Genomic DNA, 23,195 nt, shown 5'->3' with positions numbered 1-23,195 from the left:
TATTTAACATCGTGAAATAAAATAAGTGCAATAGTTAGTGTATTGTTTGAATTAATTTCTGTAATGTATCACATAATCGTTACTGCTGCAGTTTAGTCAAGCATAAAACAAAAATGTATTTTTTTGGTCTTTATTCAGTGTTTATTATTTAAACATACATAAGATTTCTGCTGAATAATGTTCTTGTTTCTAAAAGCAAAATACTTTTATAAATAATATTATTTATTCTGATAATACTCTGGCGCTGGTCATATTGAGTACTGTGCATGAATTTACAAACCATCTCATAGGATTATCAGTACACATTTACAACCTGAAAAGCTGCCATTCAGCAATACAAAGCAAATAGAATGTACAAAAGTCATAAATTACTTGCTTATTAAAATGCTCCAGTACTCCATTACAAATTTCCAATTTCCATCGGCAATGCAAACCCCACTTTAATGTACTATCTACAAACTAATACTTGATCCCAATGGGGGTGTTATAAAACAAAATAAATAAGAAAATAAATTATCTTTCCAAACTTCTCAAATACAAACCAACGTTTGGCACTTTTGTTTGCAAAGGCAGTGTAAGATGCTGAACACTTGAAACCTAGAGGGATATTAGCTGATGTGAGCCTTTACATAAATGTAAATTAAACTGAAAGAGAAATGTACTGCACATGTGTATGCTACAGGGCCACTGTCATATCAGAGAATTGCTAAATTGTTCTAGAGATATAACTGAGATTCTTAGTCGGCAGCTTTTACTACCTAAGAGCTCCATGCACAGTGTTTGTTCCAAATGTTGACATGTGTCAGTATAGAAATGACTCCCCAGTGATTGATTCCAATGACTGGTCAGTGGTGGGACATGAAAGTACATATAGTTCATAGCCACTGCCATCTGCGTCAAAAGAAATGCTGCTGGACAATTTTGCATAATAAGATATGCATCCTTGTTTAGGGAAATACATTCTGTCTCACTGCCACGCTCACTTTACACTTTTCTTTCTGTCTGGTATGCTACCCAGAACCTTAGCCAAACCAAACCAGTCATTGTGTTTATTATTGTCTCTGACAGTTGGTGTAGACCTCTTAGGGTTCTACTGTAAAATGTTGTGAAGGTAAACCCTGGCTGCTTCTAAGGGTCGGGTCATGAGTAGATAGTGATGACCTCGCGACCTCCACCTCTCACCAACAGAACCCTTTCAAGACCCTCTGTCAGGACTTCCAGGAACTCCATGTCTGAGGAGCAGTTAAGGACACACACACACAGACATTCAGGCACTCAAAAAAGGAAGTCTCTTATGATAGGAACCATATGGTGCCTCTCATGCATACAATTCTCCACTGAGAATAAAGGATACAGTTTTCATCCCCGTCTGTGTTGCGGGGAGGACCTGGCATGTTGAGCAACACAAGCCTCGCATCATGGGATCTGTTGACGATAACCTCGTTGAGCTTAACAGCTGTGTGCATTCGCCGCACATTAGACTGATCCCTGAAAGCAAACAAACTCGTGTCAACACGAAAGCAACAGCTTCACTTTCAGTAATAATTTCAGCTGTCACCAGTATACAAGCAGCAACGTGTTAGCAGCTGACTTACAGACCGACCCACTCTCTGTTTGCACAACAGCAAAGACATAGTGAGAGAGGATTAGAGCAACATGGTTAAAACAGATGCATCTGAAACGCCTGTCTGGTTGAATTTCCGGCGCACTGTACATACGGTTTGATACTGATGAGCTCTCTGAAGTTCTCTGGAGCGTTGTTTCTGTTCCTCTTCTCGGCCTCACACTTCTCCACGGTCCAGGTCATCTGGATCTTCTCAGACAAGGGCTCAGGCACGTCTTCTTCCTCGTCCGAGTACAGGCTGCCCATGCGGATTATGGAATGCCGGTCTTTCACCAACTGTGCCTGGGTGAATGTTTCACAGACATGCGGTTATTTTACACCTGGCTTACCACATTTACACAGTAACTGTGGCAAACTTTAAGCTGTTGGATATTAATTTATTTTAAAACATTAAAAAGATACAGATGGGAACCCTCATACTGAGTTTCAAACTGGAAAGTTTAAACTTGAAATGCCAATAATATAATAAGTGTGTCAGCCATACCTCTCTGTCTCTTTCTGTATTGGATAGCCTCATTTGCCTCAACATCTGAGACCTCTGCTCCATCATCAGAGTCCGCTCGTACGTGTACGCAGAGATGTCGCTGTCATGCTGGGGGCACAAGTGATTATCACGAGATAATTACTTCTTTATTTGAATTCACATTATGGACTTTAATGAAAGCATGACAGTTAGTAGGCTGGCCTCCAGTTGTTGAGCTGCATGAAATCAGAGCATACCATCTCCACCACCTCCACTTCAGCCTCTATCCTCAGCTGATAGAGGAAGGTGGCAAGGTCTTTCTTCATCTGAATGCTGTTGTCGTCCATCTGGGCCACCGTGAAAATGCGCATTTTACATTTCCGCCAAACCTTAAGAGTGAGAGTGAATGAAAGATGTTATTATTGGCTCAGTCAGTTTTTTGTCTGTTAAAAGATTCCTTGATTGTCCAAATGTACTTTTTTATGTAATTAAACAATTACATATGAAGGACAATAAGTCAATAATGGTACAAATCTTACATATTGGCACTTCCGTACTGTCACATGCTTTACCATAAACATGATGATGATGCCTTCTCACCTTGTGTTGTTTAAGGAGGAAGGGAAGTAACATGAGCATTCCACCGTCATGAACGATCCACCAGACATCAATATGGCCGTCAGTGAAGCGTTCGTGATTGCTGGGGTAGAAAGACACATTCTTTGGCACCATGAGAGCCAGGTGAGCCGCTGTTGTGCTCCTGACAGTATCTGCAATGACAGGAACCCAAACTTTTCACATCTGCAGTCGACCAAACCACAAACGATGACATATGGAACACCTCCTTTGCATCATGCACACACACACACACACAAATACGTTGATTAAAAAGACCCATCAGGGTACTGTTCGGCGACGCTCGCTAAGCGGTTTAGCAAGCTAAATTCCAGGCAAAAAAAAGACAACGCCCCTTTATCGGGTTCGGCGAAGCAATTTCTTATAAATTACCATAATAACATATCTCTTAGCACTAACCTGCTCCAGGGCAGGGCCCTGTTCGGCGTACAACTGAACAGTTCTTGTATGAGCGCTACCGATTCAGCTGACAAGGAATAATTAATTTGCAAGACCTTCTTGAGTCATTCATTGCAAACACCACAGACGAACATTTAATGTCTTGCGCCTTTTTGCTAGTGGATGCATAACGTCTTTGTTCCCAGGAAATTTGAGCACATACCCCATCTCCCTTACGGAGATATCGGCAAAAGTTGTTATACCTACCTAAAAAAAAATGATTTTATCATGTCCCTTCTACAATGACGATGTTATTAACCATACGTCATCAACAAATGCAACTTACATCATTGCAAACGTCTAGTTTTGCAAACGTGTCTAGTTTTTGTGCAGTAGTGAATAAAGTACTCTGTCTACTACACCATAGCATATCATTTTTGTAGAAAATGATTAAGGTGGATGCATGATAAGAAGAGAGAAATACACACAATATATTTTCATTGCTTCAATTTATTGAATTTCTTATTAATACATTTACATTTAGTCATTTAGCATACGGTTTTATTCAAAGCGATTTACAACTACAATTAGTTAGGAGGAGGCGAGGGGGGTCGAACCAGCGATCTGTTACATGCTAACCATGAGCTCTAACCGTGTTGATGATTTTAGCCTGGGACAAATTAACTTGAGGTTAAAATTAATTAGCGCCCGTCGCCAGGCCGGCTTGGCCGGTTCTCATTTAGCGAGCTAGATTATCTCGTGTCGCAAGCTAAATTAATTATCTTAGCTTCAGTTGTACGCCGAACAGGGCCCAGGGATGGAAATGGCATGTTTTGTTTTATCATATATTTTTTTGTTGTTATTGTTATTTATTTCAGCTCTTTAGGTAATATACCATATACATGTCATCTTCATTGTTATCATCATCATCACTAATCATTTGTGGGCCCTACTCACTGATAAATGTCTTCCAGGCCCGTGGGTCTTCACTCTGTCTCCAGCCGTATGGCCAGCCCATCACCACGGTATTGTGCTTCATCCCACCCAGACCACATGACTGGATGAGGTGGGCAATGCCCTCTCGTACCTTCGAGGTCACCACCACCTGACAGAAACCTTTCACCTTCTCGATCTCCATCATGTTTTTGATTGCCTGGGAAAGAAAAACAAGTTGTGTGAAATTCACAATAAAAGATTATAAAAGCAATATAGCACTCGTGGGAGTGGGGTAGGTAAGGGATAATCCCACGGTGTTGTTGCCTACGCCACTCGGCCTAGCGGCCTCGGTGGCTACGGCCGAACACCACCCGTGGGATTATCCCTTACCTACCCCACTCCCACTCGTGCTATATTGCTTAAGTATACTACTATGGTTCTGAGACCAGGAGTATGATTTCCAGTAGTTGTACCTGTTCAGATGCTTGGGTTTCACCATAGCTGTCGAGGAAGTTGCCCTGAATGACAGACCCTACGATAGTCAAACCCTTTCCTGCCTTCAGCTGAGAGGCAAAGGTGAGCAGTCTGGGATACTTCACATGCAGGTCCTCATCTAGCTTCAAGAGCACCAGCAGCTGAGGCCTGAGGGATGAATATTACAAAATATCTTAAATTGGAAATATTTCTTATATTTATGTTACAGTTGTGTTTATGAGGGTCCAGAGGGCTCAACCTCCAGTTTTTTGTATGGGGGGGTCCTGCCTCAAGACGTAAGAGGGCATAGCGAGCAGCACTCAAAGACAATCCTCTTATTCCATCCCCCCACTCCTTCTCAGCTCTAAGAGAGGAAGAGAGAGAGAGAGAGAGATTTACCGTTGTTTGGTATTGAACTCATTCCTTTTAACCACATTTCACATTTTGTTTAAACAATGATAACAAGCTCAACTTACCCTTGGTACTCAATGTACTTGTATATCATTCCAGCAATCCCCATAGCCACAATGGCGTAGTACCAGGAAGAGATGAACATCAGAGCCACACACATGGTCATTCCCAGGAAAGAGAGGGCCCTAAAGCAAACCCATTCCAGGGTTAACACAATACTGCATTACTCTTCAGATAATAGAGTTGTCTTGTATGGTGAATGTATTAGCTGAATAGGTCATAATGTTTATCTGGAGCAAGTCTGACCTGTTTCTAAGAAATCACAGTTAGTATGAATTTTAAAAATGCCATTGTCAGTAATAGTTTTCCGTGGAATTGAAGACAAGCCTTCAGTAATGGTAGGCCTGAAATAACCATGATACAAATGCACTGATAGGACAGACTTATCAGAGGTAGTGTAATAACAGGGGCCATTTTGACAACTCACCAGTGGTAATATTTGAACCTGGGTCTCCAGTTAGGAGTTCGGAGTAGTGTTTGCACTGCACAGGCTAAGTTCACAAACAGGTAACACATCAGGAAGAACCTGTTGGGTAAAGTCAAACATTTATGGAACATTCGTGCATCTGTATGGTTAAACTCAGTTTTATGTTGATTATGGGTTTAGCATTTCAACATTCCACTGCAGCTCTGAATAGCGTGTGCTATTCAACAGTTTTCCATTCCAGGTAACTGCCTTAAGCAAAACTCCTACACACTATGTCATGAAGTAATGAGCTTTAACGATTCACATGTGTATGGACTTGACTGTGTTCTCACATTGAGAGAATGGGTGCCACCATGTCCAGCGAGGCGATGAGAATACCCAGTTCAGCGATGATGGCAGTCAACAGCAGTGCCCACGTTGGTTCCCCATTGGCCTTGCCGTGCCCAAAGACCTGAGAGGAAAAATAAACGAAACCACAAAGCGTGGTGAGTGTTCCCACTAAGTCAATACCAGGGCAAACTTTGCATGTGAAAATGCAAATATACTGTATATAGATATCTTTACATAAACAACCATGCTTTTCTGATGTGGGTGTACAGCAGTGCAGGTTTTGTTCAAAATCCCATCCCACGCAGAGTGTTTATTACTGACAAGCCAGGAGCTTTCTGTCATGTCAAGACTCAGTTAGACACTAGATTAAGTTACACTTGCGGAGCACTACTACAGCACGTTGGTAACCTACCCTGAGAAAAGGGATGATGTTGTCCTTTGCTATGGCCTGCAGCAGTCGTGGCGCCCCAGTCAGGGACTGCAGCCCTGCTCCTACAGTGGAGAAGAAGGACCCGACCACAATGACCCAGGGCGATGGCCAGGAGAGGGTTCCCACCACCAGGTTTTTACTGACAGCGTCCCCAAACCTGCAGGATACAGTTCAACTCTATCATGAACCTGTACAACCACACTGAGTAAAATAAATAAATATGTAGTATTACTATTACTATACTATTCAGTATTGTGCACAGTGTTATTAATTGGAACTAATTATGTTTGTCACTGTGTTGACAGTATCATACACTGTTCCCTTACTTGTCTCTCAGGACTGCACCCTCTATGCATGCCCCAAACAGGACCACTGAACTCATATCTGTGGTAGCAACAGTTAAGGATAATGTTTTAAATAGATAATCAACATCAGATTGACTCTCACACATGTAGCAGCTGTTGGAGACAAATTAACTTTGTTTATCATGCTTCAGAAATAAATAAATCCTGTACAGAATAAATCTGATGGAATTTACTAATCAGTATAATACCAAAGTGTACAGCTGTTTTGTACAGCCAGAACTTAAGGAGTCATTGAAGGATACAGACGAGGGAGGTGGTTATTATTGCCATAATGGTTCCCACTGGTATAGACCGCTGTGCATCTTTAAGATCTCCAGATCTGTTGGAGCCTGCCATGATACCTGAAGCAAGAGAAATGATTCCCTAAATCACTCATCAAAATAACTTTACCACTACAGTTCCACAATAACATAAATGATGTGTAAAAAGGACTTAACTTGACCTTAAACAGACGGATTACAAATATATTTGTGCAGACTGACAGGAATAGGTTATTATGAAAAGTTTTTTACCAGTGGATGATGGGAAGAATATACCCACTAGGAGGGTGAAGGAAGTGGCAATATCAGCAGACACATACAGGCCAAAGTTCTCTAAGGACCCAGGGACATCAACTGAGGATAGATTGGTTTTCTCCAGGATCTGTCCCTTATCAACGTAGTTACCCCACATGTTGTCTATTGCAAAGCGGAGCAAAAATACCAAACAGATATTGGAACAATTCCATTAGAACAGTTTATTCGCTACTAGCAGAGGTATGAGTCTACTGTTTATCACGTTTAAAAAAAATCTAGGCTACGTATATGGCATTGCACTAAATTACAGCACATTTCCCAGTGATATACTGCATATACATGTATATAAAAAAAGAAATCTTAGACATTGCCTTTTACCACTAGCCCGAACATAGAAGATTTAAGTTTATTCAATATATCCCAAATTGAACATACTGCCACTACAGTCCGATTCTTACCTCTAATGACCCCACTGGACAAGCCAGGGATCCCTTGGATTTCAGTGACATTGTTCTGGTTGAAGTACTCATCGTCACAGTGGAGGCTGGTGGCGTTTCCTGACCCACAAAACCTCTTCCACAGTTGGCTTGGCACGGTGGTGTTGCCTTCCACAACAGTCTTCCCACATGTGTCAAAGAGGTCCCTCACCAGTGTCCGGTTTCCCAGCATACAAATCCTGCATATGAAGTGTTTCCACATAGAGTAAACAGAAGAAACAATGGCCTCTGTCTAAAACAGTGTATGTGATTTACACAAGGTATATGCATCCCTACTGTATTTGCCTGAAAGAGCATACACTGACAACATGTGGCAGTCCTGCACGACTGAAACATGGAATTGGTGTGTTCTCCCTTCTGCCTGTACTCGTAATTGTTCAGATTACCTTAAATGAGATTTCCCCCTATTACAATAGATAATTTGTCCAAAATATTGTTGTTGATGATGATGTGTTGTCTGACTCAACTGTAAGAAAACTTCATAATGAAACTTAACTAACACCTTAATGTAGTAAAAAATGACAGTGTATGCTGTCTTGTATTCTCTGTCTTACTTACGAAAAGTCTGGTGGATGGAAGCTGGACATCACAGCTCCGGCATAGATTGAAACAATGGAGATCAGGACGCACGCGAGAAAGAGGGAGGCAAGCTTGTTGACGTACTTAACCCCCACAAACACAACAAGTGCCATCAAAGTGAGGCATATAGTTCCATACACACGCATGTTGTTCAACATGGCACCATCAGCGCCATGAATATCGGTGGAGTGAAATATTTCAGACTGCGGAACCAGGTATTTCTATGGATGTGAAAAACACAATGGAAATACACATAAAACATACAGGCAAACAAAAAACGTAACGAACACCTGCAGTTAAAAGTTTCGACTCACCAGAAATATTTCAACTGCACCTAATATGTACATGGCTGCTGCAAATGTTGTCCCAAGGTAAAAGCACAGTCCGACTGCACCTCCAAACTCCGGGCCCAGGGAGCGAGAAATCATAAAATATGCCCCACCAGCTGCAAGAAACCAACAGTAACAGGTAGGCGAGATGGATAAAAGATTCCAGACAAGCTACACCTATGGAAGTTTATTAGACTCTTTATTCAAATGGCAATGCATTTGTCAAATGGCAATTCAATGCGCAAAGTGACAATGCAATCCGCAATTCAAATGGCAAACCAGTTGTCAAATGGCAATTCAATGTGCAAATGACAATGCAATCCGCAATTCAGTTTGTATTATTTTGAATAAAAATTTGAATGAACGCTTATTGCATTGCATTTCATATTGACACGGTTTTTTCGACTCTTTATTCAAATGGCAATGCATTTTTCAATTGGCAATTCAATGCGCAAAGTGACAATGCAATCCGCAATTCAAATGGCAAACCAGTTGTCAAATGGCAATTCAATGTGCAAATGACAATGCAATCCGCAATTCAGTTTGTATTATTTTGAATAACAATTTGAATGAGCGCTTATTGCATTGCATTTCATATTGACACGGTCTTTTCGACTCTTTATTCAAATGGCAAAGTGGCAATGCAATCCGCAACATATCAATATCCACGTGATGTCAGTCACGTGATATGTTAGTGTGAACCTCAACATGGGGTCCATGTATTAAATGTCAGAAGAATCAGAATCAGCTTTTTTGGGCCAAGTAATCATCTTTTAATCAAAAATGAACATACAATTTTCTGTCACTGACATGGAAGTAATTGAGGAGGACACAAGAGACCAGGCAATGGGTGGTTCATTTTTCAAACACAGAGCCGAGAGAATTGGGGCTTCGATCGCTAAACAGGACAGTTCTTCAAAACCTGCCCAGCCTTCACATTCCCTTATCAGAAATATGTGTAACCCAAAGCTTTTCAACTTCACCTCACCTGCCACTGAACATGGATGCACACATGAAAAACATGCAGTTAATGAATTCTTACATGCTACTCCGGATTTCGTTTGTAGTTGTGACTGCTGTGGTCAAGGTTGCGGGGAAGTTAAGTGTCACTGTGCTTACACGTATTCCTCAAAATATACAGCATAACACAAAACAATACAACAGTGCAAAACAATATAATACAACAATTCAAAACAATAAGTTGTTCTTTAGAAAAATGTATCGTAGAGGAACTGCCGAAGACCGAATGTAGAAGACAGCTGCTAATCCTGGCTCTCGGGAGTCTGTTAAAACTGGAAATATTTGTATGTGAATTAAGGTGTTTACACAACTTTTAAAAGTCTACATCGACTCGGTTTGTTGTTAATATACTATACGAACACTGTCAGGGCAAACAGAATATTGTAGGTCTTTAATTAAGCTCTCGACCGTTATGGTTAGCTTGCTGCCTAAACTTTAATTGGAGATCAATGTAGAAGATAGCTGCTAAAATGCTATAAGCGCTGCACTGCAGCCGAGCTTGCTACTTGACACTCGCTACATGACAGCCAAACATGTTTTTTTTTTCTGACCACGACCCCTAGGCGAAATACCGCCTGCCGATAATTCGTCCCAATGGAAACGTGGAGTTAGACTTGAAGAGAAGAGAAGAGAAAATAAGAGCTTCTTGAGAATAGCGGTATAAAACACTGCAAAACAGTGCCGTACATGGACCCCAACATGGCCGGCAAAGGTTGTTGTCATGGATATTGGTCACGTGACTAAATACGCCTAATAGGGGTAGGGACCCGCCTTGATGGGGCGACTGACAGATTGCATTTTCATTTGAATTTTGCAACAAAAAGAGCGTGATGACAAGTAAATGCTAATGCAATATAGTGGGGGCGCTGTTCAGCTACTACATTGAATTTCCATTTGAATAAAGAGTCGAAAAGACCATGTCAATATGAAATGTAATGCAATAAGCGCTCATTCAAATTGTTATTCAAAATAATACAAACTGGATTGCGGATTGCATTGTCATTTGCACATTGAATTGCCATTTGACAACTGCTTTTCCATTTGAATTGCGGATTGCATTGTCACTTTGCGCATTGAATTGCCAATTGAAAAATGCATTTTCATTTGAATAAAGAGTCGAAAAAACCGTGTCAATATGAAATGCAATGCAATAAGCGTTCATTCAAATATTTATTCAAAATAATACAAACTGAATTGCGGATTGCATTGTCATTTGCACATTGAATTGCCATTTGACAACTGGTTTGCCATTTGAATTGCGGATTGCATTGTCACTTTGCACATTGAATTGCCATTTGACAAATGCATTGCCATTTGAATAAAGAGTCTAATAAACTTCCATATACACCAGACTCCATTCCGTTATTAACGGAACTGATAGATTCTATCAAAATGGCTGAAACATCAAAGGGGGGTTTAAATATTAGGCCTACCTGGCACAACTCCATTCGTGGCAATTGCGCTCATAGATATGGCAGTTAGCAATGTCTGTAGGATGACAAAAACAAACATGAGAAACAAAATACAATATAGGCCTAGTAGGCATGGAATATAAACAACGTAAATCACACTATTCCGTTTATAATTATAGAATGTAAATACATGATATAATAACGTTTTGTGTTAGGCTACATTTCGAAGTTCGCTCCAGGCCTTGCAGCTACCCTATTGTCCAGTTTAGGGTTAGTTCAATCGCAATCCTTTAGCCTAGTATCTCTTAAAGGGTCAGGTGAATATTTCACGAAACACCTTCTTTTTTATCATTTGGTAAATTATAGTAGGTCTAAGTAACCTTTACTGGTTAAAATGGGTTTAGGGTCTCATGAAGTGTAAGCAGGGAAGTTGTTTATTTCTCAGAGGTCTAATGCAGCTCATGTTATGATCGACAAGATCTTTCTAATTTTGTAACCTCTTAGCTAATTGCACTTATGTTGAACGATTTCCTGTTGGTTTCAAGTGTGTGGCCACACGCAACACGGAACAGCCAAACATGAGCATTCGTTATTTATAGGTCTGTAATTTCACTGATGCCCTGCCTTCGGACTTTCCTCTAGAACGGCAGTTCCGCAGCCAATTTTATTCCAAAATACTCCAAAAGATAGGGAAAATCATGAACATGGTGTTTTATGTTTTGGAATAATCCTAGCACCACAAGGCAATTTACCATTACAGTTTTGAAACATGTTTTAGGACTTTTAGGATTTTTTAAACGAGGATGTTTCACCTAGTTGAAATTGGTTTGACCAAAAAGAAAAGAAAATGTGCAAACTTACACATGTACAGCACATGACAACTATGATGAAAGACTGTACGACTCCGGCCATGCCCACGATCCAGGTGAGACGGAGGAAGAGGATGACTCCAAAGATGTTTTGTAGACAGGGCAAGTAGACACCCATCAAAGTGCCCATATTTGGTGACTACAGAGAGGAATAAAACACAGCCATGTCAAAATTTGAAACATTGTCAAATTTTAGGGAAGCTAGATGAGGGACACATTCACACAGTTTAACCCAACTGTCTTCATTTACCAAGGATTTGTGACAAAAAATTCATTTACACAGTGGTTTTTTTTTTTTTTTTTTTTTTTTAAATCATCATAAATACAACGGAAAAGAACAGTGAGTTTAAAGCTTGCATCACAGATGGATCCATGAGTGAAGGGCATCGATCAGAATCATTGATCAATGGCATCTAGGTCATTCACTAGAGCTGACCCCAATAAGTATCCAATAAGAGGTAGCATTGTCATGGTCACTTGCAAATGTAGGACACGATCACTGATCATGTAAGAGAACCTGATAAGTTAATTTATTGTAGAAGCAACCATCTCAATCACCATGCTTTGGTCCACCACAATTAGTCACCATCCTCCTGTACACCAATTATGCTTGCCTATTTAATCTTTTTTGAAAGAGCCCTCATTCTGTCATTCCTGTTAGTAATGTTTTACAATAGTATTACAGATCCTTAATATTTGTTGCCTATTTGTTGATACAATATGTGTACTATTTACACATTAGTTACACCTTTGCCTTTCATAATGTAATTCAGCATACTCCATTTTGTGTGTATTTATGGATACCACATGTGTGCTGTCAACTCTTTCTCTTTGCCTGATATTCACAGCAGTACTCTCAGCTTGGGATTTTTACTATTTTGATGTTGTCTGTGAAACTGTACATGAGGAGCAAGCTTCTGCTTGTGACTGTGTTTTGTCTGTGACCTTAACCTTTGGGATATTTCTTGTAGATGTGTCTGCGTTTTCAGCCTCCTCGTGCTCTTTGGCCCCCTGGGTGACGGGGGTGTAGTTGACCAGTCGGCTGAGGAGAGAGGACACCTTGGGCCTGATGTCCAGCTCCTCCTGCAGGGCGGAAAAGGTAATGTTTTTTAGCAGTGCAGGTACAGACTGAACAAACAGTTAAGGCTATTCACAAGGGTCGTCACATCCACTACTCCCAGGCCATTGCTCTGCCAGTGAATGAATACTGGTAATTGCCTCAGGAAATACAGGAGTAGAGTTGCCCCTGCGAAAAGGCGCTCACCTCAAACAAAGCCAGGTTCCTGTCATAGAAATCATTCTTCTTCGATGGGGAATCATTGCTGTTGAGAAAGGGGCTGTCCTCTTTATGATCTCCATGACCTAAAAAGGGGGAGAGAAACAGATAGAGTCAGAGACAGTATTGATTTGGGTTGTCAGTGCTGCACAGCATATTTTTGGTCAGGGTGCACCACACAGTCGGTGCAGTTTTTCCTTTTGGGGGCCTGGGATGCTTTTAGAGCCTAATAGGGACGTATTGTCCTCTCAGGCATCAGCTACATACTATGTTTGGAAACAGAGTGTCCAAAACAGAGTTAGTCAACAGAGTGCTCTTTAAAACCGAATTACAATCATGGACAAAAAACCACCAATGAGAAAATGTACTTTATTTCTTCTGAACGCAGTGATTGCAATAGAGATGAAACCACCTCCCAGTAAACACTTCGCTTTGTCTTGCCTTTTCTAAAAACCCACGGAAAAGGGTAAAACAAAGCGTCACTAAAGGAGGTCCAAAGGGCAAACATTGTGATCCAGGAAGGATATTCTAAACAAGCCATAAGTGAAAAGCTTAAGTGTAGTAAGACAACCGTTCACAATGCCAGAAAGTGTTCTGAAATAGGCAGATGCAGGAAAACACAATCGCACACAATTATTTCCATCTCTGAAGCATTCACTGCTTTCAGAGGAGAAAAGAAAATGTTCTCAAGGGTGGTCCATGGCTGTACAACCAACACTGTCTATAATTATATAATTAATCTGTTTACATTACTAACATGCCATCTTGTGGTCTTCTGCTGGTCTGAAAACTGGGTGGTGTTTAAATGGGTAATTGTGGAATGGGCTTTTGTGAAGTTTCAACAGTCCTCTGCTATGCAGTATTTTTTAGTAGCTTGGTCTGTTGACAACTCAGCCCTTGGATGAAACCCAGCTACCATTGATTGTTTTCCCCCATTCTGCCTCAGCCTGAGGAGTACCTCTAAATACTGTTGTCTTTCCTTGTTTTGTTCACACAGAAATAACCAAGTTGTTGCTGGAATTTCATTGTTTTTTTCTGTGTAGAATTTCCTGTGCTCTTAACTTTTTATGTGCCATTACTTGACGCAATGTTCCTTATATAAAATGCAGTGAAGCTGTCTCCTTATAGGAAGTGAGTTGGTTATTGTAGCTGATTTCCCATCCATGTGAATGTCCCTATGTAGCATGGAAAAGACTAACTGTCATGTGGTCTCGGGTCCTCTCCGCTGCCCTGAACCAATCAGAGTGAATCAATTTCTCTGTCTCTCCCTTCCTCCGTGTACGATTGTTGTGCGTGTACATCTTTTTTTTTTTTTACATCATTGTGTGTGTGCGCATGTGTATGTGTCTATGCGTTTGTGTCCGTGTACATCTTTCTCACTGAAAACACACACACTTGCTGGAGATCCTCTTCTCCCAGGTCACTGAGTCTGAGACCTGTAATTGTTTTCTTATTCTGGCATTCTTATTGACTGCTGAAGCATTAACATGAAACACCATGGACAAAGGCTTCTGCCCAAGAGCAAATATAAGCAAATGAACTGATCTCAGCCTGGGTCAGAGTGAACTTCAACCGTAGCATCAACAATTAGTCTAGTTATTTTGCAGGCTTGAATGCTCACATTCTTCCAAGCAAAATCCTAATTCCCAACAACACTTTCATCAATGTAGATGTTAGAGTAGACAGTACTGTTGCCACAGTCACATTGATTTAATTCTACCTCTCATTTTGCATAGTAGCTGTATGTGTAGCATAGTATACTTATAGATACATACACTGTAAGACAGAATTCAAAATATGAGGTCAAGGTCAAGTGTTTGGATCATTCAATACACTGATTTGAAAAATAAAAAGATAGTGAGCAATAGCAAGTATTAAGCAACAGTAAGTTTTAAGGCTTCACTCATGAACAGTAAGAAACCTGAATGGTTAAAGCATGAAGTCCTTATTCACTGCTCATCTTTCTCCCTATAGCTTTAGAATGCTGCACAGTACAAACAAACAAATGCACACGCTACGTACGCTCCATGCTCTGGCATCCTTAGTTGATTCAACCTTTGGTTCATCACGCCATCATGCCAGTTTCTAATGCTAAATCCTTCTCATGCAAGACAAAGACAAATCATTCCAAAGCAACTTCTGTTAGCTTAGTGCATCTGCACAGTCTCTAATAATTTCCTCCTGGTGAGAAAAACCGCCTGGCAGGTGCGAAAGGGAAAGGTGTGTGAGCAGGTGAGTTACCCCACACTCACCCTTCTCCTGCTATGTGTCTGAAGGAGCTTCACTCACCTGCTCCTACCACTGCATTGCCATTCGTGCTGGTGTGTTGGGTCTGCATGCTTCCTCTATGGGCACTGGGAACACAGTGCTGTATGCTGTGAGCATGGCAGTCCCAGAGCAAGCAAGGCACAATCCAGGACACACTGTCACTCAGTCAGCTCGAACAGGGCAGGAGGGGGGATATACTGATCCTGCACACTAGGCACACAGCATGAGCCGGATACACAGTCCCAGAGAGCGGAGGCTGTGGTGTGTGAATAATCTCCATCGTCCAATACAACATGCATTAAGATAAACTTCCACTCAGGGGGTTGAACACACGTACATGCTCACATGTCTGCTGCTGCAGTAGGGCACGCACATATCTCTGAGACGGTATGGCCTAGAGACTTAATTATGATGTCATAATCAGTGCAACACTGTGATGATCTGTAGAGTGTACTGTTAATAACTGTTCCCAGATATACTTTTATTTATAACATGTGTTTGTTTGACAAGCAAAAACTAATAAGGAGAGAACAAATCAAGCAACCACTTCATCAAGGTGTCATGTCAGAGGGGGTTGAGACAAGTCAAAACATGACTGATAGCTTCAGCAATTTTCTTTTACAGGCCATGAGGTAAGGGATATAATCCTTTTTAATCGTTACTGTGATCTATTTCTCCTGAAATGCTATTGCAGCTTTGCCAGGTGAATGGAAGCAACACCTCTATGTCTCCCATCTATGTGTAGGAGGATAGACTGTCTTTCCTATGGCAAAAACATAGTGGAAAACATTGAAGTGTTGAAGTTATGCCAGAATTGACGTCAACACACCGGCTAGATAACAACTTAGATGGTTGTGTATACTGCCCTCTAGTGTTTTATCAATGGTATTTTTCCTTACTGGAATTTGTGTTGTTTGTTTGTTTTCGTTTGGTTTGTGTCTCCTTTGGCATACATCAACGTACTGTTGATATTAGTCTCAGGTCTTTCCACTTGAAAGTCCTTAAATCAGTGAATCAAGAATTGTAGTGTATGCCATTGACATTATGGGACAGTAAGGGAAATGTCAGATTATGTTTTGGTTTTACAGTCTCGTTTTAACTCTGCTGGCGTCTGTCTTATTAAAGAAATGCTGGCTGTTTCCCCTTGACCACATGCTGGACATCTCATTAAAGGGATTACAGGTTTCGCGAAAATATCAAGCACACTCCAATGCCCTGCTGGGCTTAGCTTTCAAAGAAAAGTTCTGGCTTTATGATGGCAAGCCTGAACAAGTCAACAGTGCCTCCAGAAGAATGCCTCACAGTTCAGGACACCAAGGAATGGCAACAAAGCAAGACTGGCAGTTAAAAAACAAATAGCTATAGCAGCAGTTGCTGTGTTGGGCTGTTTCTAACTCCTGAAAGGGCCAGTATGTTGTGTGAAGTTTTCAGCTTTGCCGTTGTTACTCTGTATCTATCTGTATTGTAACCATATTTGACACAATGTGTTATTGGTTACCAGTGAATACAGTGTTGGGATTTAAATCTCTCATTAAATCGGAATGTTCCCTTGATAGAATGTTTGCAGGGTACTTGAAGAGCCAGTCATGTATTGGCCTTTGGACAGGATGTAACATAAACATGTTTTTAGTCAAAATAGACTTGTGGTCTCTGCTGTTGTTTAGGAACAATGGTTGGAAGGAAAAACTGATGAGCTGTACCACGGTAGAAAGGATGGGTTTGACTTGTTGTTCAAGCATTGATACTTGATGTTAATGTAAGATCTTCTCCACAGACTGGCTCTGTGTTTGTCTGTGTGTGTGTGTGTGTGTGAGAGAGAGAGAGAGAGAGAGAGAGAGAGAGAGAGAGAGAGCAGTGTGTCTATTTATGTGTGTGCATGTGCATGTGTGTGTGTCTATGAATGAGAGAGAGAGAGCAGTGTGTGTAGTTATGTGTTTCATTTTAGCAGTGAATGCCCATGTTCATAACTCAAAGCACCAGGGGGAGGCTGGGCTGTGCTCTGCGAAATGTGTGCTCTAAATCCGATTAGCCATCCAAAACAATTTACCACACCATTAGCTTCTTAGGCATGAAAGCTTATCGGTGCAAGTTCCCATTTAATGAACATTTAAGGACTTCATTAAACAAAAGTCACACAGTTTAGGCTGCTTTGCTTCATGTTGTGCCTTTGCAAAGTGTTTTATGGTGGCATACCTGACCGTTTCATTCATGTCCCAGATCAAAGAGCTCTTTCGAGAGACACGTGACTTTTTGTGGGTCTGAGAGTATATATATGTCTGTGTATTTCAAAGATTGTGATCCAGAGCTGTCTTTAGATGCGAAGGATCCTTAATGTTTATCTAAGGTCTGTCTTTGACTTGCACCATGTATAGATCCCAGGGGGTCGCTGCCATGACATCAGTCTCCTCACACTCTCTGGCCTAACAGCTCCTCAGAAGGAAAAAAGCAGAAGCTCTGTGTGTCAGTCATCCATCCCAGTTACAGGTGGGAAAGAGCACGTTTACCCATATACCAGAATATATATATATGTTGCATTGTGTAGCATATTTGCCATTGTACCAGCCAGGCAAATCTAGGTATTTTAGAGGGGTACGGGTTGTTGTATTTGGCAGTGACATGTTGAGGAATATTTAACTACAGTTTGTGTATTGATGCTCCTTTAAGTTAGGCTCAACAGGACGATGATATTCATCACACTCTGTCATGTTTCTGTTACCTTCGATGTGAAGAACTTCTAAAAGTAAAAACATTTGAGTTCTAGGACAGAGCACAAACAGATAAGCATGACTTGAATTAGGTAAATCGGGTAAATAGAAACTGAATATAATTACAAAAGCACATGCAAATGATTTGCCTAATCTGTAGTGATGCATACAGAAACTAGTGCAGTGTTGTCTTCTTGATGCACAAAACCATGTGTAGCACTTTCTTACAATTAGGAACTGCTTCTAATCACTGTCCTGATCTTTCTCAACTGTAATCACAGCGCATGTACAAATGGAAATGATACGCCATTACATTCTGGTATTTGTCCTAGAAGTCCGAGCATGTAACAGCCTCATCTGCTCGGTATGATGTCCTTAACTGTACATTCATGTGAACTGTGGAAGGTATATTAATCGGTTTACCATGGAATTCGCTTTGTGATGATAATATTCCCTTTGAAAAGTAAGGGGCAGATTTTTAAAAACAGTGCTGTTAACATTATCTCAACCTTTGTTTTTCAGCAAGAAAAAAGACAAAAAACAATTCTGAGGCAGCAATCGTTATTCATAATAGGGCTGTCATAAAAGTAGAAAGGAGAGCAACTGTAGTGGAATAAAGAGGAGGAATGCTAAGCGTCTGCATCTGGCCTTTGTGTTGGGGCTTTGATGTGTGCTAACGATGAGGAATGAATGGAGTGTAGGGGGGGGGGGGGGGGGCGGGGGGGGGGGGCGGGGGGTGGGTGATGCTCTGCTGAGATGAGGAGAACTTGCTTTTACCACGTTCTTTTCTCAAGCCTGCTTTTCACAGGGACAGACAAGTTAATCCACAGAAAATCTGCCCCTGAGATCCTTTGTATGTGTTGCCGTGGATGATATACTCTTGAAATGAGTTAGTTCAGCTGAACATGTGCTGCCCACTTGAGCTATGTGGTATTGAAAGAACACTTTTATTGTGGCTTCTTGGTCCTGTGCCAGTTCGCAATACCAGTCAAGGCAAGTTAGTTCGGCAGATTGGTTGGTCACCAATTGCAGTCTATCGCTGTCTTTTTCAGCACAGACTAATACTTCATTTAAGGAGGCACACTGTAGTTGAAGCAGAAGGACGTGGAGAGCTCAGTTATTCTCTGTTGCACAGGATTGCTGGCCCTTGGGTCAAAAATAGAACAGGGTTGTTTTCATATGTTTCAAATAAGTCCTCCCTCAGGATGGTTAACATATTACAGCTTCCCAACTGCTGTGGATGTGTGTGTTGTTAAGAGTAAGTGTTTTGAGTGCTGTGGCAGACCTGAAAACAGGAGTCCATTTGAGCTGTTTTGAAAAGTTATGACAAAATGCCATCAGTGACTCATTTTTGTTTAGTGTACATTTTATTGTTTTTTTATCATAGTCTAGAGGTCAGATACAGATGGAGTCTGTGTTGTAAATGTTGCACATTGCGTAGGAACATTAAGTAGAGCTATACTCTATAACAGACTTGATATCATTTTCATGCTTGTTGACACCACCACAGACGTAAACCACAAATGAGCAGTGAAGGCTAAACCATGTGTTCCTTATTGTTGTACAGTTTTCCCCCACTGTTTTTACCTCATCTCTTGAGTATGTGTCAACAGCAGTAGCTCAGCTGTTGGTGGGACATCTGCCCAGACCAGACACACCCCAGACTCAGTTAGCTTTTGGAGCCCTGTCTCTGTTGGATCCTGCTCCTTAACCTCTCTTTGTTTATCTTCCACCACCTAATGCTATCTCAGACGTATGGGCTACCAAAAAAAGGACCAGGGATAGCCACACTGCTTGCCCATACAAGGCCACAGTTTGTGGAGAGCAAAACACAACAGCACACAACATTCTAAGATTCACGCGCGACAAGGGAATGTTAGCGTCATTGTGATGTGCATAACATGGGTGACATACTCATTCACAAACACACCCCTTGAGGCGCACAGAGACGTGGCCTTGTTGCCGCAATGTTAATGGAATTATGGGGTGGACCACTTCAGCTTCCACTCAGTATTTCTCTCTCTCTTTCTCTCACACTCAGCTGGAGTGCTGGTCACAGGCACAATGGTCACAGTGTGCAGTCCAGTGCCCGAAACGGAGCAGAGCTCACTAGCTGGAACAAAGTTAGCTCTGTGGCCGTCTTCACTCTGCTCTGCCTCCCCCATCTCTCCCCCTCCCCTCTCCTCCCCTCCGATGGCTCGGATCTGCAGGTCCACCCCTTCCAAATCATCCCCCCTCAGACTCAGCCTGCCCTGCATGGCGGGCCTCCCTCACTCCCCAGCTACACAGTGCCTCAGAGCAAAGGGGGCTCAAACCAGGTCACTGCTCCCTGTCTTGTCTCACACTTTCTCTCACAGCTCCTTGCTTTATCTTACTATTTCTCTCACAGCTCCCTGTTCTGTTCTACGTACTATTTCTATCTCTTGTTTTTCTCTCTCTCTCCTCTCTCTCTCTCTCTCTCTCTCTCTCTCTCGCCAATTCTCACCTCCTTTCTATCTCTTCCAGCTGTTTTCAGACCCTTTAAATTAGGATAACAGACAGCGAAGTTTGAGATGAGCTCTGGTGTTGATGTCATTGCCAGATTGACTGCTGTTAAGACAATATATATGAGAGGAAGCATGTGTGGGAGCATTTCGGGTCATATATTTCTTGAACTCCAGTATCCCCTCTTGTGAGGACAAAGAGCGAGAGAGCAAGTTCGCAGTAAGATGTATCAAATTCAGAACACACTTTTAACGGGGCATGAATCAACATTTTTCATCTATTCTTCTTTCAAATCTCCTCCTCTCTGTGTTTCAAGCTACATTGACTTTGAATTTCTACACACAAAGCAAGATGGAAATGTTAATAAAAAAAACTATCCTTCAACTCAGCAGTGATATCATGCTGCTGAGGTGTCTGTGTAGGTTGTAGTAACTCTCTTCATCTAGTTTTTGAACTGAAATGAACTACTGTGCACAGTATGTGGGGAGAGACAGAGTGGAAGGCCCAGACAATAATAAACGAAGGGCTGGGCAACTGTGTGGTTTCCATGGGTGCCTCCTTTTTGGAAAGTGTGCCGTCATTTCCAAGTCAGAAGCAGACTCAAAACTCTGCTCCTCTCCTCGCATTTCATCTCGCCCGACGGCTCCCGACTCCACCAACTGCTCTGCTCCTTTCTGTGCCTAGCTTGTTCTCGCGCTTATTTCACTCACGCCAATAGGAGTGGCCCTTTTTTTCAATGGCTCCCAGGGGTAAAGGGGACCGAGAGAAAGCTCACCACACCAGCTGCTCTGGGGAGGGGGAAGAAAGGGAGCCCTGGCCAAAGTGGCACATCTTTTGTGTTCTGGGAACACTCGAGGCCTGTCTTATTACAGAGAAACCCACCACCCCCACCCTTCCCTCTCTTCTCTCCCTCTCTCGCCCCACACCTCTTCCAGTTTATCCAATTGTTTTTCCTTTGTCACCGCAACGGAATACACAAGGCCCTGGAGTGGACTTGCGAGAAAGTTTCTTCTCGGTTGGTTCACAAATCCTCTGCTGAGCCCCCCAAAATCCCCAAAGTGTACACACTAATAACTGAAAGTCCTCTCAGAAGCACAGGGAAAAAAAGTGAACTGTCAGAGAGGCCACAACTGCTGGTTGGAGGATTGCCATGGTTACCGTACCGCTGTAGGGCGGAACACACAGCTGAGAGGAGTAGGCTCTGAGTTTTTATTAGAGTTACAGATTGCTTCTAGCATAAAAGAAGTTAACCAAAAATGTTTTTCTCTTTTTCACTGTTTTTCTTTCATTTTTCACACATACAAGAGTTAAAGAAAGAGTGGTGAGCAGAAGTTTGTCTAGTCATAAACTTACCATCAGAACTGACAGTGTCTCCATGTCCAGGGTAACCCTGTCCCGTGTCCCTGTAATCCACCCAGTTAATCCCTTCTAGGCTGTCATATGTGGATGGAGCGCTGTCTTCCACGGGGACTACGGTAAAATGGGGCATGTTTTCATCCGTTAGCAGCACTTTAAAGTCCCCTCACTCAAAATGCCGCTCAGCCAGCACTCTCTCCGTCAGCCTGCGCAGCTCCCACTAATCTCAACGCATTCCAGTACACTTCGGTCACTTCCTCTGCTCTGAATTACCATACTCCCCTCCCACCGGCCAGCCTCCTGGGCTCGGGGTGAAAAGGGGGCTGCTTTGGCACTGTCATGCCTCAGTGTTTTCTGCGAGGACACCTCGGATGAATCACCATAAAGGAGGGAACAGAAACAATGAGAGTGATGACTGCTTTTCTCTGAGCTCGGGTGATCATCATTTCATGGGGAGGACTCGTCACCCATCAGCCATTGAGCCATAGGATATTTTTTCATAGTTACTAATAATGAATCAAACACCACTTTCCTTTTCAAACCATCATTTAAAATGTTCTAACTGATGGGTGGTTTTTGGTTTGTTGAAGCGGGCATTTTGAAGCAGTGCAAATATGTTCAGGTGCAAACATAGGTGGGCAGGTTTTATGGACAGTTTTTCTTTTTCTTTGTCTTTTTCTTTTTAACTGTGTTTAAACAAGTGCCTGGCTCAGAGGGGTTATAGTGTGCTGCAGCTGGTGATGGAGCTGTCAAGGTCTGTCATGTTTGAAGGATTATGCAGATTAAATCAAACACCACAAGAAGGAGCCAACCCAAAGCAGTTTGGTTGTGAAATAATACATCTGCAGATATGTTACGTTTTCTGTAGAAACTTGTTTAATTGAGGAGCACTGTCCAGTGATTTCTGGGAAACGGAGTGGCCAAGGACAAGCTAAAGTACACCACAGGAGTGCTTTTTCTTTAAAATGTTTGACTTTTTCACTTTAGCGCAAGGCAGTCATAGATCTTTCTTCTGGGGAAATGGCGCCTTTACTCTTGATGAAACAGATGTGAAACCCTTGAAAGGTCCTGTAATTACTCTAAACGATTTGCTGTTAAGTCATTTCAGGTCAGTTCAGGTCATTTTGACATTTGTCTGTGTTTGGGCGTGTGTGCGTGTGTGTGTGTGTGTGTGTGTGTGTGTGTGTGTGTGTGTGTGAGAGAGGGACAGAGAGAGAGAGAGGGTGGGAGTGGGGGTTGGTGGAGGGTGAGAGACACAGTGATCTGGTGAGGGTTAAAGTCTACTCTAATATTTGTTCAGTGTGAGAGAAGCGGGATGAAGAACCAACTTAATTTCTTCCAGTTTCCATTA

General features: G+C 41.9%; 1 protein-coding gene across 1 annotated transcript; it reads right to left on the bottom strand.

Annotated features, from left to right (window-relative positions):
• Positions 1 to 173: 173 nt before the first annotated feature.
• On the bottom strand, positions 174 to 22,038 carry slc12a4 (solute carrier family 12 member 4). Its single transcript, XM_080843683.1, has 24 exons — positions 21,842 to 22,038; positions 13,020 to 13,117; positions 12,707 to 12,838; positions 11,748 to 11,894; positions 10,908 to 10,962; positions 8,440 to 8,570; positions 8,105 to 8,346; positions 7,508 to 7,725; positions 7,047 to 7,211; positions 6,777 to 6,875; positions 6,496 to 6,553; positions 6,152 to 6,326; positions 5,742 to 5,860; positions 5,410 to 5,508; positions 4,988 to 5,107; positions 4,771 to 4,875; positions 4,511 to 4,679; positions 4,059 to 4,254; positions 2,688 to 2,857; positions 2,345 to 2,476; positions 2,109 to 2,216; positions 1,719 to 1,906; positions 1,355 to 1,488; positions 174 to 1,232 (listed from the first exon to the last, which is right to left on the bottom strand). The coding sequence occupies exons 1-24, from the start codon at positions 21,975 to 21,977 to the stop codon at positions 1,141 to 1,143; spliced, it is 3,288 nt and encodes a 1,095-aa protein (XP_080699809.1). The 5' UTR covers positions 21,978 to 22,038; the 3' UTR covers positions 174 to 1,140.
• Positions 22,039 to 23,195: the final 1,157 nt, after the last annotated feature.

The sequence above is a fragment of the Sprattus sprattus genome, assembly GCF_963457725.1.
Source record: "Sprattus sprattus genome assembly, chromosome: 8".
NCBI classification, from domain to species: domain Eukaryota; kingdom Metazoa; phylum Chordata; class Actinopteri; order Clupeiformes; family Clupeidae; genus Sprattus; species Sprattus sprattus.
This window is presented reverse-complemented; position numbering and strand designations above follow the sequence as displayed.

Coding starts and splice junctions, on each gene's coding strand:
- slc12a4 (XM_080843683.1), bottom strand. CDS start 21,977: ATGCCCCATTTTACCGTAGTCCCCGTGGAAGACAGCGCTCCATCCACA. Junction 6,327..6,495: donor GGTGCAGTCCTGAGAGACAA/GTAAGGGAACAG, acceptor TGTATCCTGCAG/GTTTGGGGACGCTGTCAGTA. Junction 1,907..2,108: donor ATACAGAAAGAGACAGAGAG/GTATGGCTGACA, acceptor ACATTCACCCAG/GCACAGTTGGTGAAAGACCG.